We start from the raw sequence: 27,406 nt of genomic DNA on the forward strand, positions 1-27,406 counted from the left end.
CAGAGGAGATAGACACACAAACAACAGACAGCAGTTTCATGTCACTGACTTGTAGACGATTTGCAACATCTCCAATAAACATTCTACAACCGCTCGCCCAAAATGGTTGCTGTGGTTGTGCGGCTTCAAGAGCAGGATGTTGGGCGGACACAGGCGCGGGAGCTGTGCGCGGCGTTGTTGAACAGCATCGCTGCAGCCGCACCCCTTGTCCCCGTCCATTTCTCCTGCAAGTACGTCTCCTCCCAAAAGAGGATTGCTTATTGCTTGATCTCTCCTCCTTGTTATTTCTTGCTCCCGTTGCCAATAGCATGCCATATGGCTTACATGACCCATGTGCATGCACACACACGCATGCATGTTTATTGCGTGTACGACAGGGATCGCGTGGTGCTGAAACGTACACAAGCTCCAGAGACATCAACTAGCGATCTTGTCAAGCACGTCATCGACGTATGTCACGGGCTGCAAAGGGGAAACCCCTGCTGATGATGCATGGGAGGAGGCAGTGGTTCATACTGACGTGCACTTCCATGTGTTGTTGTGTTGTTGGATCCAAGCGCATCGCATCGTACGCTTGCTGTTCACACACACACACACATCACGCACACACACACACACACGCACCTCATTTACTCACGCACCTCATTTACTCACGCACATCACACACATCACACACACACATCATACACGCACATCACACACACATCATACACACACATCACACACACTCTCTCTCACATCACACACATCACACAACACACACACACTCTCTCTCACATCACACGCGTCACACACCCACACATCACACACATCACTCACACATACATGCACGCACGCGCATTGGCCTTGAACCCCGTTTCCAGCGATCGGAAGGCGCATCCACTGAGAAAGCCAAGCTAGGGTCATTCCAGGCCCTCTCCGAATACGTTGGTCACAGTGGCGACGTCGTCTTGCTGGCCAGCACCGTGCCGTCGACCTGGTTTGCTGATGGCCCCAGCGAGGCTGTCACAGATACAACCGCACCATCGCGGAGTTCGTGTCAGAGCACCAGCCGCGGCCTCGGTGCCAGCACAGCACGGCCACATGTGGTGCTGCTGTCATTTGGCCACCGCACAAACTCGGCTTCCCCACACGCGCTCAGCGACGAAGCCATTGCCAGAGAATGCAACGTCTTTGGCGGTACCATGACACGCCTTGACCTGGCAAGCACGTACACCCAGCTCAAGCGCGCCCCAAGTATCTGGCAGCAAGACACGTTGCTTCGGCAACTGCTGCCCAACCTGTTTTTGCACGTCGAAAACGTCAGGTGGCAACTCATGCTTGGCAGCCTCATGTGCAGCGTTGCGCCATATCCGCCGCCAACCACAGCACCACCAACACTCGCGCTGCAGCTGCGCCAGCTCTCGCTCCTCCAGATCCTCGGATTCACCGCACAACGCGCCTTCATGTCAGTTCTCTGTCTGTGGGGGTGGGGGTGTGAGTGCATGTGATTGGGCGTGTTGTGTTGTGTTGTGTTGTGTGCATGTGCTGTGTGTGTATCTGCGTAGCTGTGTGTATCTCTGTGTCTTTGCGTGTGCTCACCCATGGGTGTCGTTGCTCCTTATCACCTCACACTCTTCCATGCTCTCCCTCCACTCGCTGTGCTCTGTGCGCAAATGGTTGCGTGCACTCGTGCACTGCCATCATGCTGCAGGATGCCCCAGGTTGAGTGGTCCACAGGCATCTACCTTCTTCCGTCCGCCAACGCCCAAGACAGCGAACACTCTCGCCACACCTTCCACCTCCTTGCAGAGTGCGTGCGGGGAGAGAATGTGTGTGTGTGTGTGCGTCTATGCGTCTGTGTGTGTGTGTTTGTGTGTGTTTGTGTGTGTCCGTGTGTGTGTGTGTGTTTGTGTGTGTGTGTGTGTGTGTGTGTGTGTGTGTGTGTGTGTGTGTGTCCGTGTGTGTGTGTGTGTGTGTGTGTGTGTGTGTGTGTGTGTGTCCGTGTGCGTGTGTGTGTGTGTGTGTCCGTGTGTGTGTGTGTCCGTGTGCGTGTGCGTGTTAACATGATGTAGATGAGAGGTGTGCTAGTGCTTCATTCTTTGCTCTAACCTTTGCGCTCACATGTATGTGCTGTGCGTTTGTGTGGGATTTCAGGGCCTGCCACCAGCGCGATGTTGTTGCGATTGTTGCCCTCGGTCCCTCGGTCGGCATCCTCTCCCTTCCAGCGGACTACATTCCACAAACACAGGCGGTTCGTTGCAGCAACGCGCACTTGTATGCATGCTTGTGTCTGCATGTGTATGCATGCTTGTGTTTGCATGTGTGTGTTATGTTTGTGTGAATTGGTGTTTACTCTCCTCCGTGATTTCCGTGATTTCCTGTTCTGTCCTTGTTCTCTCTGCAGCCTCCCCGTCTCGTGCATACGCTCTTGTATCCTCTCCTCATCTCTCCCGCATCCACCGCAGGAGCCCAGCTTCGTCATGTCTGTCCTTGCTGACGAACAACACACGCCCGCAGCCCAACAGCTGCTCTCTATGTACTCTGGCGCCACGTGAGTTTACGTGTGTGGATGTGTTTGTGTCTGTGTTTGTGTCTGCGTGTGTGCGGGTGTCAGTTTGTATGTGTGCCTGTGTCTGTGTGCGTCTGTGTGTCTATTCGTAAACGAGCGCATGAGCGTGTAAGTGTGTGCGCAGCGCATGCTTGCAGTGCATGCCTGCAGCTTTGATTCTCCCATACTCGTTTTCACACACACACATACGCCACGCGTGCTCTGCTTCATATTTGCGTGCAGGGGAACTGGCGCAACGTCAACCAACGGACAGCAGCAGCAGCAGCAGCAGCAGGCGAAGGTTGAAGGCGCAGAGCGCGAGGGCCGGTCGCCACCGCCAAGTTTCCTCGCCGCCACCGCATCAGGGATGCAACCACTGCACCCAACATCTCCCACGGCGCTGTCATCGGCGCTGCGGGGATTGCGAGAAGCGTGCGCCGGTCTTCCGCAGCAAGCAGGTGATTCGGTTGTGTATGGGCTTTGGGTAGTTGCTGGTTGTGATGGCTCGAATCAGCAACTCGGGTACACACTAGGGGCATGCACGCGGTCAGACTGACACTCACTCACTCACTCACTCACTCACTCACTCAAACGCACTCACTCACTGACTCACTCACTAACACGCTCACTCACTGACTCACTCACTCACTCACTCACTCACTCACTCACTCACTCACTCACACACTCACTCACACTCACTCATACACACGCATACACACGCATACACACTCACTCATACATACACACTCATTTTCTCGCTCGCTCGCCTCAGACCGCGTGGCAGCAATGGTGGATGAGTTGGTGGATGTTGGGCGGGTGCATGCAATGCCATCCCTGCACGCAGCCGTGACAGCCATCCTGACAGCAGCAGCGGAGCAGCACGCCCAGCAACGCAGCCGCACGCGCAACGCATCCAAGGTGAAGGACGTGCTGGAGGAGCTGCTTGCGCGCGTGCCCCCGCCGCCCACATCGTCGCCCGCAGCCACACACCCGCAGCCAGCACCGCAATAGCACTACAAGTTGCCAGAAACCCATCCATCGGGGTTGCGCCTGGGCTGTTGCATGCAGGCACTTGCCTGACCACTCCCAGTGCTGTGCCGAAGTAAACGACTCTCAATCCGTGATATGGGTGTGATGTGACACAGAGGAGAGAGCACAGGAATCGAGAAAGGGCGATTGCACAATCGCAATCCACTCAAACCAGCAATGCCCTTTGTTTTGTTTTTTTTTGGTTTGGTGGTTTGTGGAGGTGTGGAGGAAGGACAACAAACAACAAGAGGCAAAAGCCGATTCTTCAACCACCACTCCTGCACCACTCCACAACCGTCACTGCTGTTCCTCCACTTTCAACCATCGTCACATCGCTGTCGCTGCTGCTGCCTGCCGCCGCCGTAGCCACTGCTGCTGCTGCCGTCGGCACGATGCTCAACCCTGCGCATCGCGTGTGGACGGAGCGGCCCACGCACGGCCACGAACACGAGCGCTTATCCGCGACAGACTGGAAGTCCGTCGTCAACATGGCCAACGTCGTTGCTGGCGTCTCCGTCCTCGCCATCCCGTTTATCATGGATCGCGTGAGTGCACACTGGACGGTCTGTGTGTCTGTGTGTGTGTGTCTGTCTGTCTGTCTGTCTGTCTGTCTGTCTGTCTGTGTCTGTGTGTGTATGTGTGTCTGTGGGTCTGTGTGTGTGTGTGTGTGTGTGTGTCTGTCTGTCTGTCTGTCTGTGTGCATGTGCGTGTGTCTGTCTGTCTGTGTTTGAACTTTGATCTTGCAGTGAGCACATGCTCCATCCAGTGAACGCTTGTATTCGCTACAGTGACGCGACATGGCACTGCGTTCCTCGATCCGCCAGCACTCATTGCCACCTCTTTGTCTCACTTGTTGGCAGTGCGGACTGGTGCTGGGTATCGTTCTGACGTTTCTGCTGTGCAAGCTGAACATCAAGTCCTGTGAGCTGCTCCTCATGAGCGCCATCATGACGCGCACCGTCACCTACGAGGATCTCGGTACGTTTCAGTCCGTCATGAAGCTGAGGCTTCATGCCTCAGCTCGCTCAAAGCACCTGCTGGCAACACAAGCACGTCAACAGCTCATCACTGGTGCTGTGGCCTGGTCATGTTGTCTGCTCGCCACACAGTGGAGAGGGCGTTCAAATCCCTTGGAACAGCAGGCCGTACCATCGCCAACATCTGGTCGGCTGTCTTTGTGTTGTGCGCATGTGTGTGTGTATGTTCATGTGCGCCTGTACGCTTGTGTATATATCCGTGCGCTTGTGTATGCCGACCTCTCCACCTCTCCACTTGCCTTTCTGTTTGCCTCTCCGCCTGCTTTTGTGTCTGCTTCCCTGCCTACGACCATCGCTTCACCATTCACACCACAACAAACGAGCAGCCAACACTCACGTCTGGCACGTTTCACTGTCTTCAACCTGGACGACCGCAGTATCAGTGGCCAGTTGTTTGGGATCGTTGTGGCCTTCTTCCTCGTGTCAGCGGACCTGCTCAGCCGCGTCCTGGCCGCTCTTGGATACATGACCCTCACCGAGGTGCGTGCGTGCGCGTGTCTGTCTGTGTGTCTGTGTCTGTGTGTCTGTCTGTGTGTCTCTGTCAGTGTATCCCGTGCGATGTAGCAATCACTGTCCACGGGCAGCTGTGCGGTCAGTTCCCTTTTACCACCCCGCACAATATCACACACACCACACACACACACAATCACACCCCACTCGGCCTCGCAGGATTCCCGTGCGTGGGTGATGGCGGCCGTTGCTGCAGTTTGGGTGTTTCCCATCTGCTTGAGCCGAAGCGTGGAAACCATCTCCAAACTGGTGAGGCAAGACACATAGCAACACAGCACGTGCAGCCGAAGCACTCACGCTTACACGTGGAGAACCAAAACAAGCACATATACACACGCACGCACACGCACACACACGCACGCACGCACACACACACACATACACATACACACACGCACGCACGTACACGCATACACACGCACGCACACACACACACACACGCATACACACGCACGCACGGATATCGCCGTCATCTTTACCTGTCTACTTTGCTGTGGCTGTCGAATCACCAATACTACCACACCCAATGCTCACACCATATGCAGAGTCGAATAGCGGTCGGCGTATATGTGCTGTTCTGCGTCACCATCTTCGTCTTTGCTGCTGGCCCTTTCTTCACATTCGAGTGCGTGACATGTACACAAACACACATAGCCACACAGCCACACAAAACAACCTTCACTCACTCACCCACTCACTCACCCACTCACTCACTCACTCACTCACTCACTCACTCACTTACTTACTCCCATGATGCTGCTACTGCTGCAGATGGCTGTTTAATGCACCTCTCGTGCGCCTTGCTGGGATCCCCGGCTGCGTTCCCATCCTCGGCCTCGCCTTTGCCGGACAACCGTACGTGGTGGCACTGCTTCTGCTGCTGCTCCTGCCTGCTCTTGTGTGTGTGTGTGTGTGTGTGTGTGTGTGTGTGTGTGTGTTCTGTATGTGGTTTCGTTTAGGATGACGCCTGTGCTGGGATGTGATGCGGCAGATGAATGCGTGTACGTTCACACCAGCAGCGTGTTGTGCTCATGTGCCATCCTCTTGCGTTCACGGTCCCCCCCCACACACACACACACACACACGTCTTTAGCTCCCTCTTCATGGTCATGCAGCACTTGCCTAACCCAAGCCTCACCCACATGAAGGTGGGGTAACCCCTGCATGTCTGTGTGTGCATGTGTGTGTGTGTACGTGCATATCTGCTTGTGTCTCATCGTGCGTAAGAGCGTGTGTCTGTGTGTCTGTGTGTGTCTGTGTGTCTGTGCGTGTGCGTGTGTGTGCTGAGTACACTTCCTTACTTACTCACCCGGTTTTGCGGCTTCACCCCACATGCTGCGATACAGAACGTGCTGCGCGGAGGCCTCTTGTTGGACCTGACATTCTACCTCATTGTACGTGCATACACCCACGCACACGCATGCGCACGACATGTACACATCCGCAATTCGCGATGTTGAATTTCTTCACGTCAGACACCCCCCCCCTCACACACACATACATGCAAGCAAGCGCACAACACATGCATGCACATGCCCGCACATACGATGTCTCTTACCAACTTCACTCCTCCTTCTACAGGTGGGTGTGTGCGGGTTCGTTGCGTTTCACGGCACCGACATTGACGGAAACGTTCTGAATGACATGCACTCGAGCATTGTGCGCGGTGGATTTGCCGTCTCCATTCTCGTCAGCTTTCCCCTCATCGTCTTCCCCTGTCGCGAAAGGTGTTATCTTGGTCAACTCTGTGCGTGTGCATATATATATATATAAATATATATATATATATATATATATATGTGTGTGTGTGTGTGTGTGTGTGCATGCATCAATATGTGTATGTGCTGTGCATCTTCTCCATGAACACATGCTGATACATCCATTCCTCCAACCTTAACCCTCGCTTCGTTCCTTCCTTCCTTCCTTCCTTCCTTACTTCCTTTCTTGTTCTCATCGTTTTCAGCTTGTACATGGCTGTTGCTCCAAGCGCCAGCCCATCATCCTCGCAGCCAGCGTCGCTCGCGTCGTCGTCGTCGTCGCAGTATTCTCCGCGCAAACCAACGCGCTCCACCTCCTCAGAAGATCCAGCGGCGAGCAACCCACACGACAGCCACCACCACCAGCAGCAACACACCCATCAGCAACACCACCACCACCAGCACAAGGAGCAGGCGTCCGTCACGGCGCTCATGCCACGATTGTCGTTCCTGTTCCTCACCTTCTGCATCGTGTTCCTTGCCCTCGTACGTTGCTGCTCGCTCGCTTGACCCCCCCCCCCCCTCTTGCCATGCCTGCTGCTCCTGTCTTGTCTTGCGAGCTTGCACGCATTCCACATGCCTTGCTAATGTACTCACTGTTGTTGATGCGCTCACTGCGCGGGACACGTGTGTCACAGGGCGCGGCCTTGGCGATCCCTGTGATCCAGACGGCGCTGACGATTGTGGGAGCAACGGCTGGCACAATGGTTGCTTTTGTGCTGCCTGGTCTCGTCTACTTGCAGCTGGACACGGGCAACAAGAAGGGCCGCCGTCTCGCTATCGTGCGTTGTGTGTGTGTGTGTGTGTGTGTGTGTGTGTGTGTGTGTGTGTGTGTGTGTGTATGTGTGTAGGGGGTGGGTGGGTCTGTTTGTCTGTCTGTCTGTTTCCCTGTCTGTCTGTATGTTTGCCTACCTGCTTCTCTCGTCTCTCTACCTGCGTGCCTGTCTCTGTACCGCTTTCCGTCCGCCTGCTGGCTGGTTCATCGATATCCAACCCTCACGTATGTTGTTTTGGTTGGATAGGGCCTGCTTGCATTTGGCCTGGTGTGCAGTGTGCTTGGGCTGGCGTCTGTCATCGACGTGGACCACCACAAGGCCAAAGTGCGTCGTGCACACACACACACACACACACACACACACACACACACACACACACACACACACACACACACACACACACACACACACACACAAACAAGCAATGCATGCATGCATCCACACACGTATGTCCTGGCACTCGGCACCTGGCTTGGGTCCGTGTTGGCTTGCTCATGTGACTCCATGTCCTCTGTGCTTCCCACCTCCTCTCTCCTCCCTCTTCCCTCCTCTCCCTTCTCTCTCCTCTCTCTTTGTTAGCCGCTGGACCCCTCGATTGCTGACCAGCAGCAGCAGCACGGTGCCACTGGGAGCGTGCTGGGTTCACTGGATGTGCTGCGGGCTGCAGTCCTGGATGAACCGCCACGACAGAGCACACGTGAGCCAGAACACAGCAGCAACCGCGACAGCATTGGCAATGCGGCCCACGGCAGGCGCACGACAGTGTCCCCTGTGCTTGGTCCCGTGGTGGTTGAGGGCGGTGATGGGCGCAATCAAGAGGGCAAAGTGGCCCGGCACGGCCACGTCACGTTGCGGGCAGCTGACCAACAACAGGAGAGCGCCTTTGATGTGTTGGAGCAACACGAACATGGACAACACCAGCAGCACCAGCACCAGCAGCCAGTTGCTGTACAAGAGGATGCTGATGCAAGAATACATGGTGACGGTGGTGATGCTGGAGGGCAGGACGCGGGTGGTGGAGAAGGCGGTGGCGGTGGCGATGGGATATTGCATCGACTTCATGAACTTGAGCGTGAGCTTGAGGTTGCCGACCGGCAGGCCGTTCACGATGTGGCCAGGTTCAAGGAGGGCGGTGATGGGGACGGTGCAGACGCCAGCCACGACGAGGCGGGTGATGGCGGCCCTGGTGGCCGCGCAGGTGTTGGTGGTGCTGACGAGCATGATGGTGGGGGTGCTGCAGATGTACATACTGGTGATGGTGGTGGTGGTGGTGGAGCCCGTGCTGAGAGAAGTCATGCTGAGGACGGCGATGAAGGGCAGGCAGCTGCTGATCGTGGTGGTGGTGGTGGTGGTGGTGGTGGTGGTGGTGGTGGTAATGCACATCGCGATGTGTTGGCCGTCGTGGATGGTGATGCGTAGCGAGAGGGTTGTCTATTTTGGGGCGACATGATCTCGACTGCATGTTCGTTCTCAGGCAATATTACATATGCTACACGCTGCGAGATGACCATGCTTGTTGTGCTTTGTACATGAATATGCGATTGTTTGTGTTACACACACCAGTCCTGTCCCTTGGCTATGTACTGCATTAAACTTCTTGATGCGGGTTGAAGGCGGCTAGGAGCAGTGATTTAATGAGAACACTGTAATGTTGTCCTCCTGTACAAGATTCGTCGTGCGGTGTTCCACCATGCAACTGTGTCACGGCGATCTCCATCTCGTTGTTGATTTTTCGTTCTACGATGTGAGAGAGTGCGCTTGTGAATCGACAAACAAGGTTGTTGTGTTGTGTTGTGTGAGTATCTGGTTGTGACATGATGTGATGACCTAGGAAACAAGTTCATGACTGTACACTTTCGTCCAGCCTTGTGCGTGTATGCTCAAATCATGTCAGCTCAAAGGTTTAAAGGAGAAGGGGCAAGCTGGAAGGGACAAGGATGAAGAGGAATGAATTTGGAAGACAACTACAGCGAGAAAAACAACTACCACCAAGACACCTACATGAACTGACGCTGTATGTTATGTACGATCAGCAAAAGATCATCATTGCGTGCACCCCACCATGTACACCGACTCAGTTCGCACCACTCGAGGCTTGAGGCTCAACGGTCGACAAATAAATGCTCTGCTAGAAAGGAATGGCAGGAGGAGAGGCAGAGAGTAGAGCTGTAGAGGTAGAGAGGTCGAAAAAAAAAAAACAACAATGCAACAAACAAGGCAACATTCTAACATTGTATGGCGACACGAGCCAGTCCTCGTCCTCTTGCGTTGTGTTGTCTTTGGCCACAAAACAACAACGCCACAAACAAACAACAACAAACCTCCTCTTTGAAAGTTCGCGGGATTTTTGTTGTTTCGAGACACCTTCTTGCTTTCTTTTGCTTGCTTGCTTGTTTGTTGACGTTGTGGGGGGTGCTGCGTGCATGTTCGAGCAGCGTGACGCGCGCCTCTGACTTCTCTCTTCGCCTTCTACACGACGCCTCCACCCACCGCAAAGGTTCCCGCCTCGCCTCTCTCCGCCCCGGCTTGCTGACATCGAGCAGTGTCGATCACAACGCCAAGGCAACGCTCACAACATCCTGCACATCCAGCATACGCGAGACTGGAAGGCAACGACAACAACAGGGCTCGCAGCTTCAGAGAGGCGCAACGCAACTTCGCGCAAGGAAAAGGTTCTTGGCTGGTTGTATGAAAGGCAACGCACATTGAGTAGGACCCACCAAGCGTCAACAGAGCACACACAGCAGCAGCAAACAGCATGACAGAGTTCACAGAGAACAGCAGGGAGTACTCCTCATTCAACTTGGGGAATGTCACCTTCAACTGCGGCGACACCATCTTGGTGAAGGTACGGCAATCCTTGACGTGTGCATGCGTGCATGTGCGTGCATGTGCGTTTGCATGTGTTTGCATGTGTTTGCATGCGCGTATGTGTATGCTCAAGTACGTGCAATGCGTTCGTTTCATGTTTGCTGGTCTTGTGCACCGTGAGCCTGCCAAGCCGTTTCCTGTCATCGATCCTGCTGTCGCCTGTCCTCACACTGCCCCGCGGCAATTTGCCAGGGCGCATCGTCAATGGAGTATGTTGCAGACATTGTGAGGGTGTTCACCAACAATGACAGAGACGTGTACGTGGAACTCAAGTGGTTCTACAGGCCAGAGGTACTGTCACGCTGGCATTAGTGATTGCGCACGCATGCTCTTGAGTGCATGCATGCATCCGGCTGGTTTGTTTGCGTGGCGCACGTACACGCCAGCTCTCACATGCATGCACACGACACTTCTTCTCTCTTGAAGGACTTGCCGGGTGGTCGACAGGAGCACCACGGCGCAGAAGAGGTGTGTGCACATGTGCCTGTGGTGCATGCAGCGTGCTTTGCAGCGTGCTTCTGGTTTGTGCGATTCACGAACACACTCTCATGTGTTCTCTCTCATACACACACACACACACATACACACACACACACACACACACACACACACACACACACACACACACACACACACACACACACACACACACACACACACACACACAAACATGCGCACACGAACACAAACATGCGCACACGAACACACACACACACACAAACATGCGCACATGAACAAACACAGGTGCTTCGCTCCAACCACAGAGACATTGTGAGCGCGCGTGTTGTCGAAGGCCTGTGCGCCGTGCTTCCCATGCCAGAGTATGAAGAAAGGCAAGCGAAGGGCCAAGCAGTGTTCAGGGACGGGCAGGCACTCCCGGTATGCGAGCGAGCTGTTGTGCGTGGGCATGGGTGTGTCCGTGACAGCGTGGCAGTGTGGATTGCGCTCGTGTTCATGTGCATGCCTGTGTGTGTGTGTGTGTGTGTGTGTGTGTGTGTGTACACAGGCGTTGTTATGCCTTATCAGAGCCTCCGCTTACGTCTGACTTTGTGTGACAGACGTTTTTCTGGCGCTCAAACTACAACGTCAAGACACGCAAGATCACAGTACGTTGGTCTTGCCAAAGCTATCCTGATGGCTCATCATGTATTGTCGCGGGACAGTGCTGCTGTGCCAATACACACATGCGTTCGTCTGTGCCATTTATTTTGCTTGCGTGCGTGCATCCACTCACACACACACACATGTGCACTAAGTTTCCACACGCACATACTGACACACATACACACGCACACACACACACACACACACACACACACACACACACACACACACACACACACTCTGACACACATTCACGCACCCGCGTACCATATGCCGTGTCGATACATTGCCGTGTCTGACACAGCGCCCGCCAAAGAAGTTTTGCGTCTGCCGTCGTCCGTACAACCCAGACAAGCTGATGGTGTGCTGCGATTCGTGCGACTCCTGGTACCACGCGAAATGGTGAGCCTTCGGGTGGCCTCTGTGGATGGCCTGTGTACTTGTGTCTGGGTGCCATTACAATCACACGTCGATGCACACGCGTTTTCACACACACAGACACACACAGACACACCCACACACACACACAGGAGTTGACCTTTTCACTGTCAAACCCACGATAAGAAAACGTACGCCTCTGGTGTATAAATCATCGTCGTGAGTCAAGACCGACCTCATGCGTCGATCGCCAGTTTAAGACTGCATAGAAACGTGATCGCGTGAGCAGCGGTCCAGACAACACTTTAGAGATCGTTTTGCCAATCACGCCGGCAGATGGAAGTCAGAAGGCTTCGACTGTACCCCTCACAACGTGTGTTACATACGCGCTCGATTCGCGACGCTGAGATCAACTCGCGCTCGCGCATACCACACACACACACACACACACACACACACACACTCACACACACACACACTCACGCGCTTTTTTTTGCTTGCCACCATTTTCATGTGTTAGCATGGGCATGAACGAAGAAGAGGCGTTGGAGCCGGGCAAAGAGTGGCACTGCCTCAAGTGCATTGAAACAGGCAAGGTGCCTCGCGCCAAAGCCGAGAAGTTGCTTCAAGAGACGGAAGCCAACACCGCCGTGCGCACGCTCGCTGGCACGAAGAAGGGCGAGCAGCCCGCAAAGCGCGCAAAGTTGCAGGCGAAGAAGAAGAAGAAGAAGCAGCAGCAGCAACCGCAGCCGCCCAAGACTGCCCGCCGCCACAAGCAGAAAGGAGACGCTTCTTGAGTTCTGTGCGTGTGTGCGTTTGGTCTGTCTATGTTTCTTTGTGTGCATTTAGTCGCTTGTGCGTGTGTGCAGGTGCAAGTGTGTTTGTCTTTGTTGCATGTGTCTTCCATATGTTCAAAGTCTCCCCTCGCCCAAGCCCTGTCAGTCCTGCCTTTGGTGCTTTTTGTGACTGCTCTGCTGCTGCCTCCTCCCCCCTCACCACACTCGACAGTGTTCAACACGCACGGGCTGTGTGGCTTTGTCTAGTACCATGGTGCCATGTGATTGTACACTGCTTACGGTCCGGGTTTAATTGATATGCGTGTGCTTGCGTGTACGTGTGTTTTGAGTGTACATGCCTGCGTTCATGCGTGTTCATATGTGTGTGTGTGTGCGTGTGTGTACACGCATGTGTTCGAATTTGTGTGAGTGTAAATGTGAGTGTACATGTGTGTGTGTGTGTGCTGCTTTTCTTTGTCGAATCCAACCTCAGCTCAGCTTTCGTGTGTACACACACATACGTCCAGATAAATCATTTTTACCTGTTCATTGCAACGTACCTCATGTGCGAGTGGGGTTGACACTTGCACCTGCAAGCGTGTCGTGCATGACGAAGCTGCAAGCTCTTTCTGTGTCAAGGTGTACGTCGTCTGGCTGTATTCACACACAGACACAGCCACAGACACAGAGGCACACACACACACACACATACTCTCTGTGGATAACAGTGCTGGCTGTCGAGGACTGGTGTATGTGCATACAAACAAGAATCAGACGGTGGTGTGATGCTAGCACCTTCTCAAACAAACTCCACCCAACAGCGGAACGATGCACGCAGGCGGAGGAGGAGCAGGGTTGAACATCACACAGCACACCAATGCAAAGGCCACAAGAGAGAGAGAGACACACACACACACAGACACAAGACACACACAGACACGCGCAGACAACCTGAGGCAAACAAGCAGAAAGGCCACAGCCACGGCCAAAGCGATCAAGAGAGGGGTGAAGACAGCCGAGCACAGAACAGAAAAGCAAAGCAGATAGGAAGTGTGTAGAACAAGGAGAAGCAGCATCATTGCAGCAAAACGCAGCGGTGAAGGTTGCGGCCGAGCACAAGCATGGATGGGGTGCACCGGCAGGCATGCGAGAGAGACAGTCAGCAAACACATGATGAAGAGGAGAACAGGGACCAGCAAGGGAGCGGCAGGAAGGCGAGGGGGAAGGGGTCATCAACATGAACATCGACAAACGCAAAGCCAAAAGCCAATAGCTGCACAAAGCAAAACACAATCCACGGCAATGACGTGGAGGCATTGCCAAACAGGGGCTTTATTTCGGTCGCTTTGCGAGCGTCTTCTTCAGGCTGTTGAACGTCGGCCGCTGCAAGGGCTCAATGTGCCAGCACTTTTGCATAATCTCATAGATGACCTGATGCGGCAAGCGAAAGCGGACAGGAATCAGCAGGGGAAGAAGAGCAACAAGAAGCCATGGTTGGTAAGTGTTGTTGTTGTTGTTGTTGTTGTTGTTGTTGTTGTTGTTGTTGTTGTTGTTGTTGTTGTTGATGATGATGATGATGAATGCCAGGGGCATGATCATCATGCTGTGATCATCCGGACACAAGCTCAACAACTCCAACATCAACAACTCCAACACCACCAAAAGCGCACAAGACACGCAAACATTGACGGCGGCTGACCTCTGGGCAGTCCTCGGGCTTCTCCATGCGATATCCCTTTGCAACCTTCTCCACCACCTCCTTCTGGCTCATGCGCGGGTACGGCGTGCGGCCAAACGAGTAAATTTCCCACACGGTGACGCCAAAGCTCCACACGTCGCTCTTGCTCGTGGACACCTTCTGTCGCAGCACCTCGGGCGCCGTCCACTTGATGGGCAGCTTGCCCGGGTCCGCAACGCCGGCCGTCGACACGCGCGCAAGACCGAAATCAGCAACCTTGGCCACGTCGTCAGCAGAGATGAGCACGTTGCGCGCCGCCAAATCCCTGCAAAAGGGGAGACGTGCGTGTGTGTCGTTGTGTGGTTGTGTGTATGGTTGCGTGTGCGTGAGGAGACAAAGCAAAGAAGGAAACCACAACCATAAAACAGATGGGAAGATTTACATAAAAGCAGACACACACACACACACACAATGCACATGGAGCAAGGAGACGTACCTGTGCACGACCTTCCGCTTCTCGAGGTAAGCCATGCCGTTGCAGATGTCGCGGGTAAAGTGGTGCTGCATCTTGGGCGTGACGACGCTGCGGCCACGCGAGCGCAGGAAGTCCAACAAGTTGCCCTGCAGCCGCCGGTGACAGGTTGGTGGCGAGAAAGGCAGCGATAATGAGCGTTGATGGTGCCTGTTGGCCAGTGCAGAAATACGGACGAACTCGACAAGCAGCAGAAGACAAAACAAGGGGGAAGCGAAGCGACACAGGGGGGGGGGGTCGTCTTTCACACACACACACACACACACACAGTAAGGCAAGTACAGGTGTGATTTACACACACACACACACACACACACACACACACACACACACACACACACACACACACACACACAAGCATGGGCACCTTTTCGAGGAATTCTGTGACAAGCTTCTTCTCGCCAGCCTTTGTGACGACGCCGATAAGCGAGACAAGGTTCTTGTCCTTGAGCTGAATCATCACATTTGCCTCTGCAAGAAATTCCCGCAGGCCGTCCTCGTTGATGTTCTTCAGCGTCTTGATCGCAACCTTCACCCCGCGAAACGTGCCCTCATACACCTCTGCAATTGCACACGCACACGGCACAGGGGTGTCATGTGAGGGAGATGAAAGCACGCGGGACACAAAGCAGCATGTAGAAACGCAGCGACATAAACCCACACAAGGTTACAGATGCACATGCACACATGCACGTTCAGACACACAGACACACACACACGCACCGCCGAATTGCCCGCTTCCAAGGAGCTTTCCCTTGTACAGTTCGCGTGGATTGATCTCGTACGCCTCAAACGCCTTCTTGTCAATCTAAAGCGGCGACAAGCAACGTGAATGCGTGTGTGTGAATGCGTGGGTGCAGTCGTCAATGTGCAGTGCAGCAGCTGGAAACACAAAAGCGAAGAGTAAGAACAAGAACAAGAACAAGAACAAGAACAAGAACAAGAACAGCAGCAACAAGACACGTACGAGCTCCTTGCCGTCCTCCCGCACGAGCGGCGTGACGAGCTTGTGGGCGAGGCCATCCGCCTCTTTGTAGTAGTGCTGCACACACACACACACACACACACACACACACACACACACACACGAAGACACACGCAATACGCAGGCAGCGTTGTGGCGTGACACGAGCGAGAAAAGATGGCAGCGTGTGAGTGGGTGTGTGAAAAAACGAGTGACACGCGTGTATGAGTGGCTGTACGCGCGTGTGCGAGCGCATTCTCTGTCTGTCTGTCTGTCTCTCTCTCTTTGCCTCTCCCTCCTGTGTGCGTGGAGCGTGTGGAGACGCACTTGGATGAGATCGTCGAGGGACCTGAACGTGGACTCCTCGTCAACGGTGATGCGACCGTTGATGCTCTTGATGTGATAGTGATCCACCTGGTCCACCCCACTCCTGCATACACATGCATGCATGTACACAAGGCCGCATAGCACAACTTGCAGTGTAAGGGCAAGGCGTGCTACAGGCACAAGCATGTCCACCCACCCTGTCTCTCAGTGCATCACACATCGCTTCCTACCAAGCACTCCTGCCTGTGCTTTGCTCGCTAAAACACATGCACACAGCGGCGTTTATACACACACACACTCTCTCACTCTCACTCTCACAGCACACACAGCACTCCCCTCTTATTGCCCCGTTCTCTCTCTCTCTCTCTATCTCCTTCGTGTGTTCCGCCACCACCAGCCACTCCACGACAGCACCAGCACTCTGCCGACGCCGCACCTGACGCAGAGGGTGTAGTCGCCGGGGTAGTTTGTGGACTCCCTGATGAGGAACACGCCATCGGGCGCCTTGGCCTTGAGCAGCATCTGGTTTGCCCGGTCGCGTGAGATCTTCCCATGGAACCACGGCATCGGCTGCCGCGCAACAGCACAGCGGCGGGGAAGATTGGGTTGTGTGTGTGCGTGTTTGTGTTTGTGTTTGCGAGAATGGCGTCGGTGATGGTCACTTGGGGGGGGGGGGTAAGGACGAATCCATGCACAACACGAGCAAACACACGCAGACACAGACACAGACACAGACACAGACGCACAGACAGGCGCGCGCGCGCGCACACACACACACACACACACACACACACACACACACACACACACACACACACAGACACGGGAAGGTGACTTACGCCGCCGATGAGCTGGCCTTTGTCGTCGCGCGGAAGGGTTGTGTCTTTCTTTGGGCGGTCATCCAGTACATTCTGCAGATGCACGAGCCATGGCACATGACGGCAGGCAGGCAGGGTGGCGTGTAAGACCGCGCAAGGACAAAGGTGTGCGTACGTGTGAGCGTGTGTGTGTGTGCACGAAACAGGACAAGCGGGCGCAGACAGGGAAGAAGCTAGTGTACATCCACACAAACATCCACGCAAGCACACGAAGTCTGCATGCACTCGGTTGGAAACACGACCACGCCCAACAGGCACCCAGTCTCTCACTCACATGCACGCCCTGGTTGTGTACGCACCACGTAGTTGGCCGGGATCATGCCCTTTTTGCCTTTTGAGTTCTTGACAAACCACCAGTTGGGGTCCTCTGACAATTGCTGCACAATCAAGGCCTCGCCTCGTCGAAACGGCAAGTCCTGTATGTGCGCGCACACACAAGCACATGTGTGTGTGTGTGTGAACAAGCACAAAGGGTCAGTGGTGAGTGACTGCAGTGACAACAGTTTGTGGGGTCGCAGGTGAGTGCAGCAGCGAGCGACACTGTGTGACGACGACGACGACAACAACAACAACAACAACAACAACAACAACAACAACAACAACAACAACAACAACAACAACTGAAGCAACTTTTACAACAACAACACCAGGGACGACAGCACTCCAGCATGCAGCCAGGACGCACCTCTTTTGATGCACCTTTGAAGTCAAAGAGTGCAACCACCTTTGTGCCTGGTTCAGGGCCGGACATGGTGCCGATAACTGTAGAGAATGGGTAGGGTTGCGGTGTTGCGGGGTTTCGCTCAACAGGAGGAAACACAGACTTCTCTCCATTGTGAGGCGTGCGTGTGTTTGTGTGTATGTGTGAGTGTGCGTGTGCGTGTTTGTGGGGTGGCAGACAACAGCACGTGAGTGTCCATGAGTGTGCGAGCAAGCGCATGCAACAGTGGCATAACAAAGACACATGTCCAAGCAAGGCAGCGTGCGCGAGAGAAACAGAACGACGACGGCACAAGAGAGGAAGGACAAACACACAAAATGAAGAGCGTATCACAGCCACCACACGTCGCGAGCACCCAACGAAAACCAACACACCCACCACACACATGCACATGAGGCCAGATGGAATCAACCCATCCCTCCTCCCAACCCGCTCCCTCACTCATTACGTCCCTCACTCACCTCTCTCAAGGACGCTTGAATCGAGCACAAACAAGGCAAGGAGGAGGGTGTCTCTTTGTGTGGCTTGTTTGTGTGGGTTGTTTGGCTGGTGTTGTTTTGTTTCCGCCCTTCTTCTTCTTCGTCTTCGTCTGTCTGGTTTGTTTGTGACCTTTGAGCCGTAAGCGCAAGCAGTGCGCGGGTTGAGGAGGATTCATGTGTATCTTGGCAGATTTGTCCAGGCGCCCAGCATTTGCTGACATCGGCAATAATTTCATGGTGTCTAATATGGCCAACATGGGCATGGGCATGTGGTTCGCCCGCCACTGGTTCCGAATTTCGAGCGCACGGGTTGAGTGGCGAAACGTGGCGGATGACGAACATCTTCCGTTGAAATTCCGCCGCTGGTAACGCTCAAACACTGCCAAACACACGCAAACACACGCAAACACCAGCCAAACGTTGCAGCAAATCGATCAGTCAGCCAAGCCAGCCAAAAGCGGATAGCCAGGTCGGTTGGGCAGCTCACGAGCGCTTTTTCCTTTCCCGCCCTCGTTGACCGGCTGCGTGCTGCTTCCTTCTCCTGGTGAGCTTCTGCTTGCTCGCCTCGCCTTGCCTTGCTTGCGCGGGACCGGTGGTTGGTGTGTGGTGTGTTGCGTGTGGTGTTGTGCTGGTTGGGTGTGCGCGAATGCTCGGGGGTTTTTTTTTCTTGATGGTGGTGGGTTCGTGTTGAGGTGTGTGTGTGAGACGTGGTGTGTGATTGCACTCCCACCACCATCCCCAACCACAACCGCTTTTTGCTTTCGTGTGTGTGTGCGTGTGTCGCCACCCTTTCCTGTCCCCACCACCACATCCCGCGATTTTTTCCGTTGGCGGACCACCTCTAGTTGGGCGACTTGCGCTGCCCACACCAACCAACCACCAACCACCCCACCCACACACAAGCAATCGAGCAACAGCACAGAGCAACAGCACAGAACACACACAGTTTTGTTTGCCTGCCTGCCTGACTGCCTGACTGACGCGTGACCATCGCTGTCTGCTTGTGTCTTGGCCTTGCTTGCTTGCGTGGCAGTGCAGATAAACGCCTTCTTGAGTGCTTGTTGCCTTCTTCTTCTTCAGACCTGTGCCAACGCGTGCAGCCCAGCAAGTTTCCATCCGTTGATTTGGACCAAATCACTCAAGTGATTGTGAGCCGCAACGACACGACACTGCTTGCCTGTGCTGTGTTGTTGCTGAACGTGGGTTTGCCTCCTGTGCCCTCCACGTTGCAGCTTGCGTGCTCCTTCCTTCAGCCGTGTGTTGCTGTCACATCATCATCAGCAAGCCCACAATCCAGCCACTTCTTGACAACAGCGTGCCACGTTCTCCAGCAGCAACGGTTGGTTTTGGGCCGCGTGGACGACACATGTGCGTGTGTGTGTGTGTGCGTGTGTGTGTGTGTGTGTGCGTGTGTGTGTGTGTGTGTGTGTGTGTGTGTGTGTGTGGGCTTTGTGCGTGCGCGCGCGTGTGCACACAGCTGCCGTCTCTGCTGTGGTGGTTCTTTGTCTTGTTCGTTCGTCTTGTTCGTTCGTTGGCTCGCTTGTCATCGAACGAAACGTGCGCGAGAAACTATCGCCCTTTCGTTGCCTGACCTTGCCTGCCTTGCCTTGTTACGCGTCGCTCATTCGTTCATTCATTCCCTCACTCCCTTCAACGCATCTGCGTTCCTCTCCTTCCCTCTTTCCCTTCTTTTACTCGGTGTTCTGTCGTGCGGTCGTGTGTCTTCCTTTCCAACACACACATATCACACGCTGGCACTGCACGTTGTCACTGTTGTCAACCATACACATACAACACACACACATACAACACACATACACACACATACACATACAACACACACACACACACATACACATACAACACACACACATACACATACAACACACACACATACACATACAACACATCTCAGACCTTTCTTTGCCTTCATCTTATCCATCCACCCCTCCCATCCATCGTATCGAGTAAGTGTCTTCTCTTCTCTTCCCCCATCATCTCTCTCTGCCCCCCTTTTTCCTTCCATCTCTCCAACAACACCCACCGGCCTGACCACACGCCACCTGGCACCAGTGTCAGTGATCTCGCTTGAGCTCGATCGATCCCTTCTTCTCCTCTCTGCCTAAGTTTTTTTCCCCTTCCTTTCCCTCCTTGTCAAACGCAACCACTACTGTCTGAACCCAACCCATCTTGCTTCCATCTCTCTCCATGCCGCTTATGCCGCATCGTATGGGCAGTCCTCACATTCCAGGCAGTTTTCTGAGCGATTTCACCCCCATCCTTGAACCTCCTTCTGAGGTCTCTCTTCCTTTCCTTTGCCGTTTGCGCACCACCGCCCTTGCCTACCGCCGCCCTTGCTCGCATGCTCGCTTGTCGGTTTGTGCACTTTTCTCCTTTCTCCACACAACACACACACACACACACACACACACACACACACACACACACGCGCGCGCCATCCACCGCTGTGCTGGGCACCCCTGATCGTTGACGTTGATCGTCTTGATCCTCTCGTCTCCTCTTGTTTTCTTTCTGACCTTGCTTGACTTGGACACACACAAACACACACACTGCTGTGTGCGCTGCGCTTTCAACGCCAACCCGCCCACCGCCTTTCACATCACTACCCACCACAACCATTTCTCTTTCCGACTGGTTTTGCTTTCCTGACCCCTTCCCGATCGTTCTTGTTCTTTTGTTGACCTGGCAACGACAAACTCATTGTTCTACCGCACCCTGTGGGTTGCTGTTTCGTTTTTCCCATTGACCTTTGTGTTACCGCTCACCACACCGCTTCAAACACACACACCTACACACATCCACACACACACACATCCACACACACACACACACACACACACACATCTACACACACACACACACACATCCACACACATCCACACACACACACACACACACACTTGAGACAGATCTGCTGTTGCCTGCGCCACACGCTTCGTCTCTCCGCTTCGTCGCTGGCTCTTCTTGGCTACGGCCATGGGCTTGCCAGCCTGCGTCAAGCATCATCGCTCCCTGCACCACCAACCACGTGCAGACATGACCACAAAGATGCCGACGACCTCTTCTTCGCACCACCGTCGTTACCGAACCAGTGGTGCTGGTGCTGCCGTAGCTGTTGACGCCCCTGTTCTCGTGCGTCAGCATGCGGCGACGTCTGCGACACTTCAGTCGCGTTTTGTTACCACCACTCTGGCCTTCCTTGCAGCTGTGCTGCTCTTCTCCGCACCTACACATGCCGTGGACACCACGCCGCCCACCGCCGTCGCCCAGGACATCACCATCACCCTGGCCGCCGACGGCACGTACACGCTCGACCCAGCGAACCTCGACGGCGGCAGCTCAGACGACACCACCACGGCCGGCAACCTTCTCTTCTCCGCCTCACAGACCAGCTTCTCCTGCTCTGACGTTGGACCCGTGAGCGTCACGCTCACCGTGGAGGACGAGGCCGGCAACAACGCCACGGACACCGCCACCGTCACCGTGCAGGATGACACGGCGCCGAGCATCACCCCTCAGTCGCCAGGGACAAAGTCCCTCAACAGCTTTGGGCAGGTGATCCTCTCCCCGAGCGCCCTGGCATCGGCCACCACCGATGCGTGCGGCATCTTCTCCAGGAGCGTCCAGCCAAACGTCTTCTACTGCACCGATATCGGCGCAAACGACGTCACGCTCATCGTCCTGGACAGCAACTTCAACGCCGCCACGTCCTCAGACTCTGTCACCATCGCCGACACCAGCGCCCCCACCGTCACAGCCGTGGCGGACTTCTCCCTCGCGCTCAACGTCTCCGGCCTGGCCTCCATCGACGCTGCGCAGGTGACAGACACGGCGACAGACAACTGCGAGAACGTCACCCTCTCCATTGACGTGGCCAGCTTCTCCTGCACAGACGTCGGCACCCCAGTCACCGTCACCCTCACGGGCACGGACGACTCAGCCAACACGGACACCGACATGGTTGTCATCACCGTCGTCGATGACACGGGGCCCACCTTCACCCTCACCGACGCCGTCACCGCCACGCTAAACACGTCGGGCTTGTATTCGCTCGACCTCGACGCCCTGGCGGTCGGCCTCGACGACAACTGCGGCGTTGGCGGCGTGAGCCTCTCCGCGTCCCAGCAGACGTTCGCCTGCAGCGACGCGGGCTCCTCCTTCAACATCTCCATCACCGCCTCCGATGGCTCCGCCTCCACCACAAAGTACACCAACGTCACCGTCGTGGACACCGAGGTGCCCTCCATCACCCCGCAGGCGCCCTTCAACGTGGCCCTCAACGACTCGGGGCTCGCCACCATCACAGACGCGGATGTGGTCAGCAGCAGCAGCGACAACTGCGCCGTCGCCACCACCACCCTCTCCCGCACAGCCTTCTCCTGCTCCGACATTGGCACCACGTACAACATCACCGCCGTGGTCACCGATGCCTCGGCCAACCAGGCCTCTGTGGATGTCGAGGCAACGGTCGTCGACAACATTGCCCCGCTGCTCTTCGCCGTCTCCTCCCTCGACGTCACGCTCAACACGTCCGGCCTGGCAACCATCCAGCAGGCTGACGTCTTCATCAACGCCACAGACAACTGTGACGGCGTCACCGTCGCCCTCAACTTCACCGAGCTCACCTGCGCCGACGTGGGCGCCAGCACCCTGCTCGTCACCGCCACAGACACGGCCGGCAACACAGACACAGACACCGTCGCCGTCACCGTGGCCGATGACGAGGTGCCTACCCTGGACGCCGTGGCCGCCACCACCCTCCAGCTTGACGACGCGGGCGCGGTGAGCATCACCGCCTCCGACGTCATCAACTCCGACTCGGACAACTGCGCCGTCACAACGCGCACGCTCGCGCAGTCGGCGTTCGCTTGCAGCGACGTTGGCACTGCCGACGTCCTCCTCACCATCAGCGACGCCCAGGGCAACGCCGCGACAGCGAACGTCTCCGTTACCGTGGAGGACTCGGTCAACCCTGACCTCACCACCGTCGGCTACCACCTGCTCACCCTCCACGCCACAGACGGCAACGCCACCCTGGCTGCAGGCGACATCACCACCGGCACCAGCGATAACTGCGCCGTGCTTAACCAGACGCTCTCCCAGTCGCTGTTTGAGTGCGCCGACCTCGGCAACAACACCATCACCACTACCACTTACGACGTCAACGGCAACTCCAACTCCTCCACAACCACCGTCGAGGTTGTTGACACGGCCGCCCCCGTGCTTGCCGTCAACGCAACGCTCGTCGTGGACCTTGATGCTGCCGGGGCCGCCACGATCGCTGCCGGTGACCTCGTCACGTCTGCCGTCGATAACTGCGGCGTGGCCTCACAGGTACTCAACCGCACCTCCTTCTCCTGCAACGACGTCGGCGCCGCCATCACCGTGCTCGTCACCGCCACAGACGCGAGCGGCAACGCCGCCACGGCCACGTCCCTCATCACCGTGCGCGACGTCTCCGCGCCCGTGTTCACCCTCAAGTCGGCCCACCAGGTGTACCTCAACGCGTCCGGTCAGGCCCCACTGACCGCTGCCGACGTCATTGTCACGCAGAGCGACAACTGCGCCGTCTACTCCACCACCGTGTCCAAGTCCCTCTTCACCTGCGCCGACGCCGGCACAACGCAGAACATCGACGTCACCGTGACGGACGTCAACGGCCAGTCAGACACTCAGACCGTTCCCGTGGAGATTATCGACAACATGGACCCGACCGCTGTCACCATCTCGGGCACCACCACCCTCCAGCTTGGTGCCGGTGGCTTTGTCAGCATCACGCCAGCCACTGTCGACAACGGCTCATACGACAACTGCGCCATCGGCTCGCTCTCCGCCGCCCCCGGCGTGTTCACCTGTGACGATCTCGGCAACCAGACCGTCACGCTCGTTGTCTTTGATGACTTCTTCAACGTGGACGCGGCAGATGCCAGCGTCACCATCGTTGACACGCGCAACCCCACGCTCACCCTCGATTCCTCCTTCTCCATCTCCCTCAACGCGTCCGGCCTCGCCGACTTCAACACCACAGAGGTCGTGCGCAGCGTGGGCGACAACTGCATCACCACCACCCTCTCCTCCTCCAGCCAGACGTTCACCTGCTCCGACGTCGGCACGCAGTCCGTCTCCGTGACTGCAACAGACGGATCAGGCAACCAGGTCACCCGCACCACGTCCATCACGGTGTCCGATGACACCGACCCTACACTGCAGTCTGTGGACGCGTACACGCTCACTCTCAACTCGAGCGGCGTTGCCGCGCTGGATGCCGCAGACATCACGTACGTTGGCTCCGACAACTGCGCCATCACCCAAGTTGCCGTGAACCAGACCGCCTTCACGTGCGACAACACGGGCAACCAGACGCTGAGTTTCACCGTCACAGATGCACAGGGCCAGTCGGCAAGCATGGGTTTCCGTGTGGAAGTGCAGGACACCACGGCGCCCATTCTTGTCCCCGCCGCACCGCTGACGCTCAGCCTCTCCGCAGATCAAGGCATCGCCAACATCACCATTGCCAACGTCACGGACAGCTACAGCGACAACTGCGCCGTTGCCGCCACCTCCCTGTCCCAGGACGGGTTCACCTGCGCCCACGTCGGCTCACATACCATCAGCATCGTGGTCACAGACAGCAGCGGCTTGCAAACCACAGCCACCACGCAGGTCTCGGTGCAGGATGCGGCAGCACCCACCTTTGACATCAACAACACAACTGTCGTCTTGGATGCCAACGGCGACGGCAGCATCACATCGGGTGACGTGTCCTCATCTGTGACAGACAACTGTGGCGTTGCCAGCACCATAGTCTCCACCACGGCGTTTACGTGCTCCAACCTCGGTGCGAACACGATCACCGTGACGGTGACGGACGTCAACGGCAACACTAACGCAAAGACGGCCACTGTCAACGTGCAGGATACACAGATACCCGTGGTCAACGCTCAAGTGTTCCGAATCGGTCTCGATCTCAACGCCACCGGTTACATCGAGCTTGACACGGGAAGCGCCATCGTCTCCGTTGTTGAGAACTGTGGTTACACAACCCAGCTGCAGAAGAGCCTGTTCACCTGCGACGACGTTGGCGACTCAACAACGCTCGTGCTAATTGAGGATGAGGCAGGCAACACGGGCAACGACACCGTCCTTGTGCGCGTTGATGACATGCTCAATCCCGTTGTCACCATGCAGGCTGACTTTACCGTTTCACTCAACAGCTCCGGCCTGTATGAGTTCGACACAAGTGACATTGTCGCGAGCTACACAGATAACTGCGCCATCAACGCCCTGGTTTTCAGCAAAAACCAAGTGGCATGCAGTGATGTTGGCACAGTGGTCGTGACAGCAACGGCCACGGATACAAGCGGAAACACCGACGCTGGTACTGTAACGGTGACTGTTGAGGACAACGAGTCTCCTGTTGTGACGGCTGTTGCGAGCCTTGAGGTGTTCCTGAACAGCAGTGGCGAGTATGAGGTGTCTGTTGGCTCGACGTATGACTCTGTGAGCGATAACTGCGGTGCTGATGTGACGCTGTCGCAGTCGCTGTTTACGTGCGCTGATCTGAGCGGCGTGACGATCACGCTGACGGCGACGGATCCGAGCTCGAACACTGGCACGGACACGCTTGCAGTGACTGTGACTGACAACGAGTCTCCGACGCTGACTGTTGCTGGCGCGTTCAGTGTTTCGCTGAACAGCACTGGGCAGTATGGTCTGACGACTGGGGAGATTGTGACGTCGAGCGCTGACAACTGCGCTGTTGCGAGCGTTGAGGCTGACTGGGATGTGTTTACGTGTGCCGACACTGGTGCGCAGACTGTGACTGGCACTGTGACGGACACGAGCGGCAACACTGACTCGTCGACTGTGACGGTGACTGTTGAGGACAACGAGTCTCCTGTTGTGACGGCTGTTGCGAGCCTTGAGGTGTTCCTGAACAGCAGTGGCGAGTATGAGGTGTCTGTTGGCTCGACGTATGACTCTGTGAGCGACAACTGCGGTGCTGATGTGACGCTGTCGCAGTCGCTGTTTACGTGCGCTGATCTGAGCGGCGTGACGATCACGCTGACGGCGACGGACCCGAGCTCGAACACTGGCACGGACACGCTTGCAGTGACTGTGACTGACAACGAGTCTCCGACGCTGACTGTTGCTGGCGCGTTCAGTGTTTCGCTGAACAGCACTGGGCAGTATGGTCTGACGACTGGGGAGATTGTGACGTCGAGCGCTGACAACTGCGCTGTTGCGAGCGTTGAGGCTGACTGGGATGTGTTTACGTGTGCCGACACTGGTGCGCAGACTGTGACTGGCACTGTGACGGACACGAGCGGCAACACTGACTCGTCGACTGTGACGGTGACTGTTGAGGACAACGAGTCTCCTGTTGTGACGGCTGTTGCGAGCCTTGAGGTGTTCCTGAACAGCAGTGGCGAGTATGAGGTGTCTGTTGGCTCGACGTATGACTCTGTGAGCGACAACTGCGGTGCTGATGTGACGCTGTCGCAGTCGCTGTTTACGTGCGCTGATCTGAGCGGCGTGACGATCACGCTGACGGCGACGGATCCGAGCTCGAACACTGGCACGGACACGCTTGCAGTGACTGTGACTGACAACGAGTCGCCCACTGTGAGCAGCGTTGCGAACTATACTGTTGTGCTTGACGGCAATGGCAACGGCGTCATCACGAGCGGCAGCCTGTCTGCTTCGAGCGCTGACAACTGCGCAGTTGCGAGCGTCGACCTTGATGTTGACACGTTCACGTGCGGGAACATCAGCAGTGTGATTCCTGTGACCGTGACAGCGACGGACACGTCTGGGAACACGGCGACATCGCGGACGTATGTGACGGTTGTGGATCAGGATGCACCTGTGATGACGACAGTGAGCAGCATTACGGTTGAGGTTGGCATTACTGGGGCAGGCTGTGCTGATGGCGAACGACGTTTGTTGTGTCATCGAGCGACAACTGCGAAACAGTGACGTTCAGTCTGAACCAGACGCTGTTTGACTGTGATGATGTGAGCACGAGCCCGCATGTG

The 27,406-nt window shown here is 55.8% G+C and overlaps 5 protein-coding genes across 5 annotated transcripts in view; 4 read left to right on the plus strand and 1 right to left on the minus strand.

Annotated features, from left to right (window-relative positions):
- Window positions 1-57: 57 nt before the first annotated feature.
- Window positions 58-3,654, plus strand: PTSG_08189 (uncharacterized protein). The gene is made up of 8 exons (XM_004991157.1): window positions 58-230; window positions 378-450; window positions 864-1,447; window positions 1,694-1,792; window positions 2,137-2,233; window positions 2,448-2,533; window positions 2,774-2,988; window positions 3,303-3,654. Exons 1-8 carry the CDS (start codon window positions 103-105, stop codon window positions 3,539-3,541), a joined length of 1,521 nt encoding a protein of 506 aa, XP_004991214.1. The 5' UTR covers window positions 58-102; the 3' UTR covers window positions 3,542-3,654.
- Window positions 3,655-3,774: 120 nt separating this feature from the next.
- Window positions 3,775-9,246, plus strand: PTSG_08190 (uncharacterized protein). Its single transcript, XM_004991158.1, has 14 exons — window positions 3,775-4,104; window positions 4,420-4,537; window positions 4,669-4,723; window positions 4,974-5,076; window positions 5,266-5,355; window positions 5,652-5,731; window positions 5,878-5,961; window positions 6,200-6,254; window positions 6,453-6,500; window positions 6,688-6,833; window positions 7,070-7,349; window positions 7,502-7,645; window positions 7,886-7,963; window positions 8,219-9,246. The coding sequence occupies exons 1-14, from the start codon at window positions 3,952-3,954 to the stop codon at window positions 9,056-9,058; spliced, it is 2,274 nt and encodes a 757-aa protein (XP_004991215.1). The 5' UTR covers window positions 3,775-3,951; the 3' UTR covers window positions 9,059-9,246.
- Window positions 9,247-9,938: 692 nt separating this feature from the next.
- On the plus strand, window positions 9,939-13,313 carry PTSG_08191 (uncharacterized protein). Its single transcript, XM_004991159.1, has 7 exons — window positions 9,939-10,487; window positions 10,703-10,801; window positions 10,937-10,978; window positions 11,255-11,389; window positions 11,569-11,616; window positions 11,919-12,016; window positions 12,513-13,313. The coding sequence occupies exons 1-7, from the start codon at window positions 10,398-10,400 to the stop codon at window positions 12,787-12,789; spliced, it is 789 nt and encodes a 262-aa protein (XP_004991216.1). The 5' UTR covers window positions 9,939-10,397; the 3' UTR covers window positions 12,790-13,313.
- Window positions 13,314-13,408: 95 nt separating this feature from the next.
- On the minus strand, window positions 13,409-18,506 carry PTSG_08192 (TK protein kinase). The gene is made up of 12 exons (XM_004991160.1): window positions 18,330-18,506; window positions 17,833-17,970; window positions 17,447-17,563; window positions 17,109-17,180; window positions 16,706-16,839; window positions 16,270-16,372; window positions 15,946-16,020; window positions 15,702-15,786; window positions 15,346-15,539; window positions 14,943-15,067; window positions 14,468-14,771; window positions 13,409-14,199 (listed from the first exon to the last, which is right to left on the minus strand). The coding sequence occupies exons 2-12, from the start codon at window positions 17,896-17,898 to the stop codon at window positions 14,101-14,103; spliced, it is 1,374 nt and encodes a 457-aa protein (XP_004991217.1). The 5' UTR covers window positions 17,899-17,970; window positions 18,330-18,506; the 3' UTR covers window positions 13,409-14,100.
- A 2,898-nt stretch (window positions 18,507-21,404) lies between these two features.
- PTSG_08193 (uncharacterized protein) overlaps window positions 21,405-27,406 on the plus strand; it is a gene marked incomplete at its 5' end in the record, with an annotated part of 16,719 nt that continues 10,717 nt past the window's right edge. Inside the window, one exon of the mRNA XM_004991161.1 lies at window positions 21,405-27,205. Within this exon, the coding sequence (XP_004991218.1) occupies window positions 21,405-27,205 (5,801 nt within the window). The remainder of the gene's footprint in view (window positions 27,206-27,406) is intronic.

The sequence above is a fragment of the Salpingoeca rosetta genome, assembly GCF_000188695.1.
Source record: "Salpingoeca rosetta unplaced genomic scaffold supercont1.21, whole genome shotgun sequence".
NCBI classification, from domain to species: Eukaryota; class Choanoflagellata; order Craspedida; family Salpingoecidae; genus Salpingoeca; species Salpingoeca rosetta.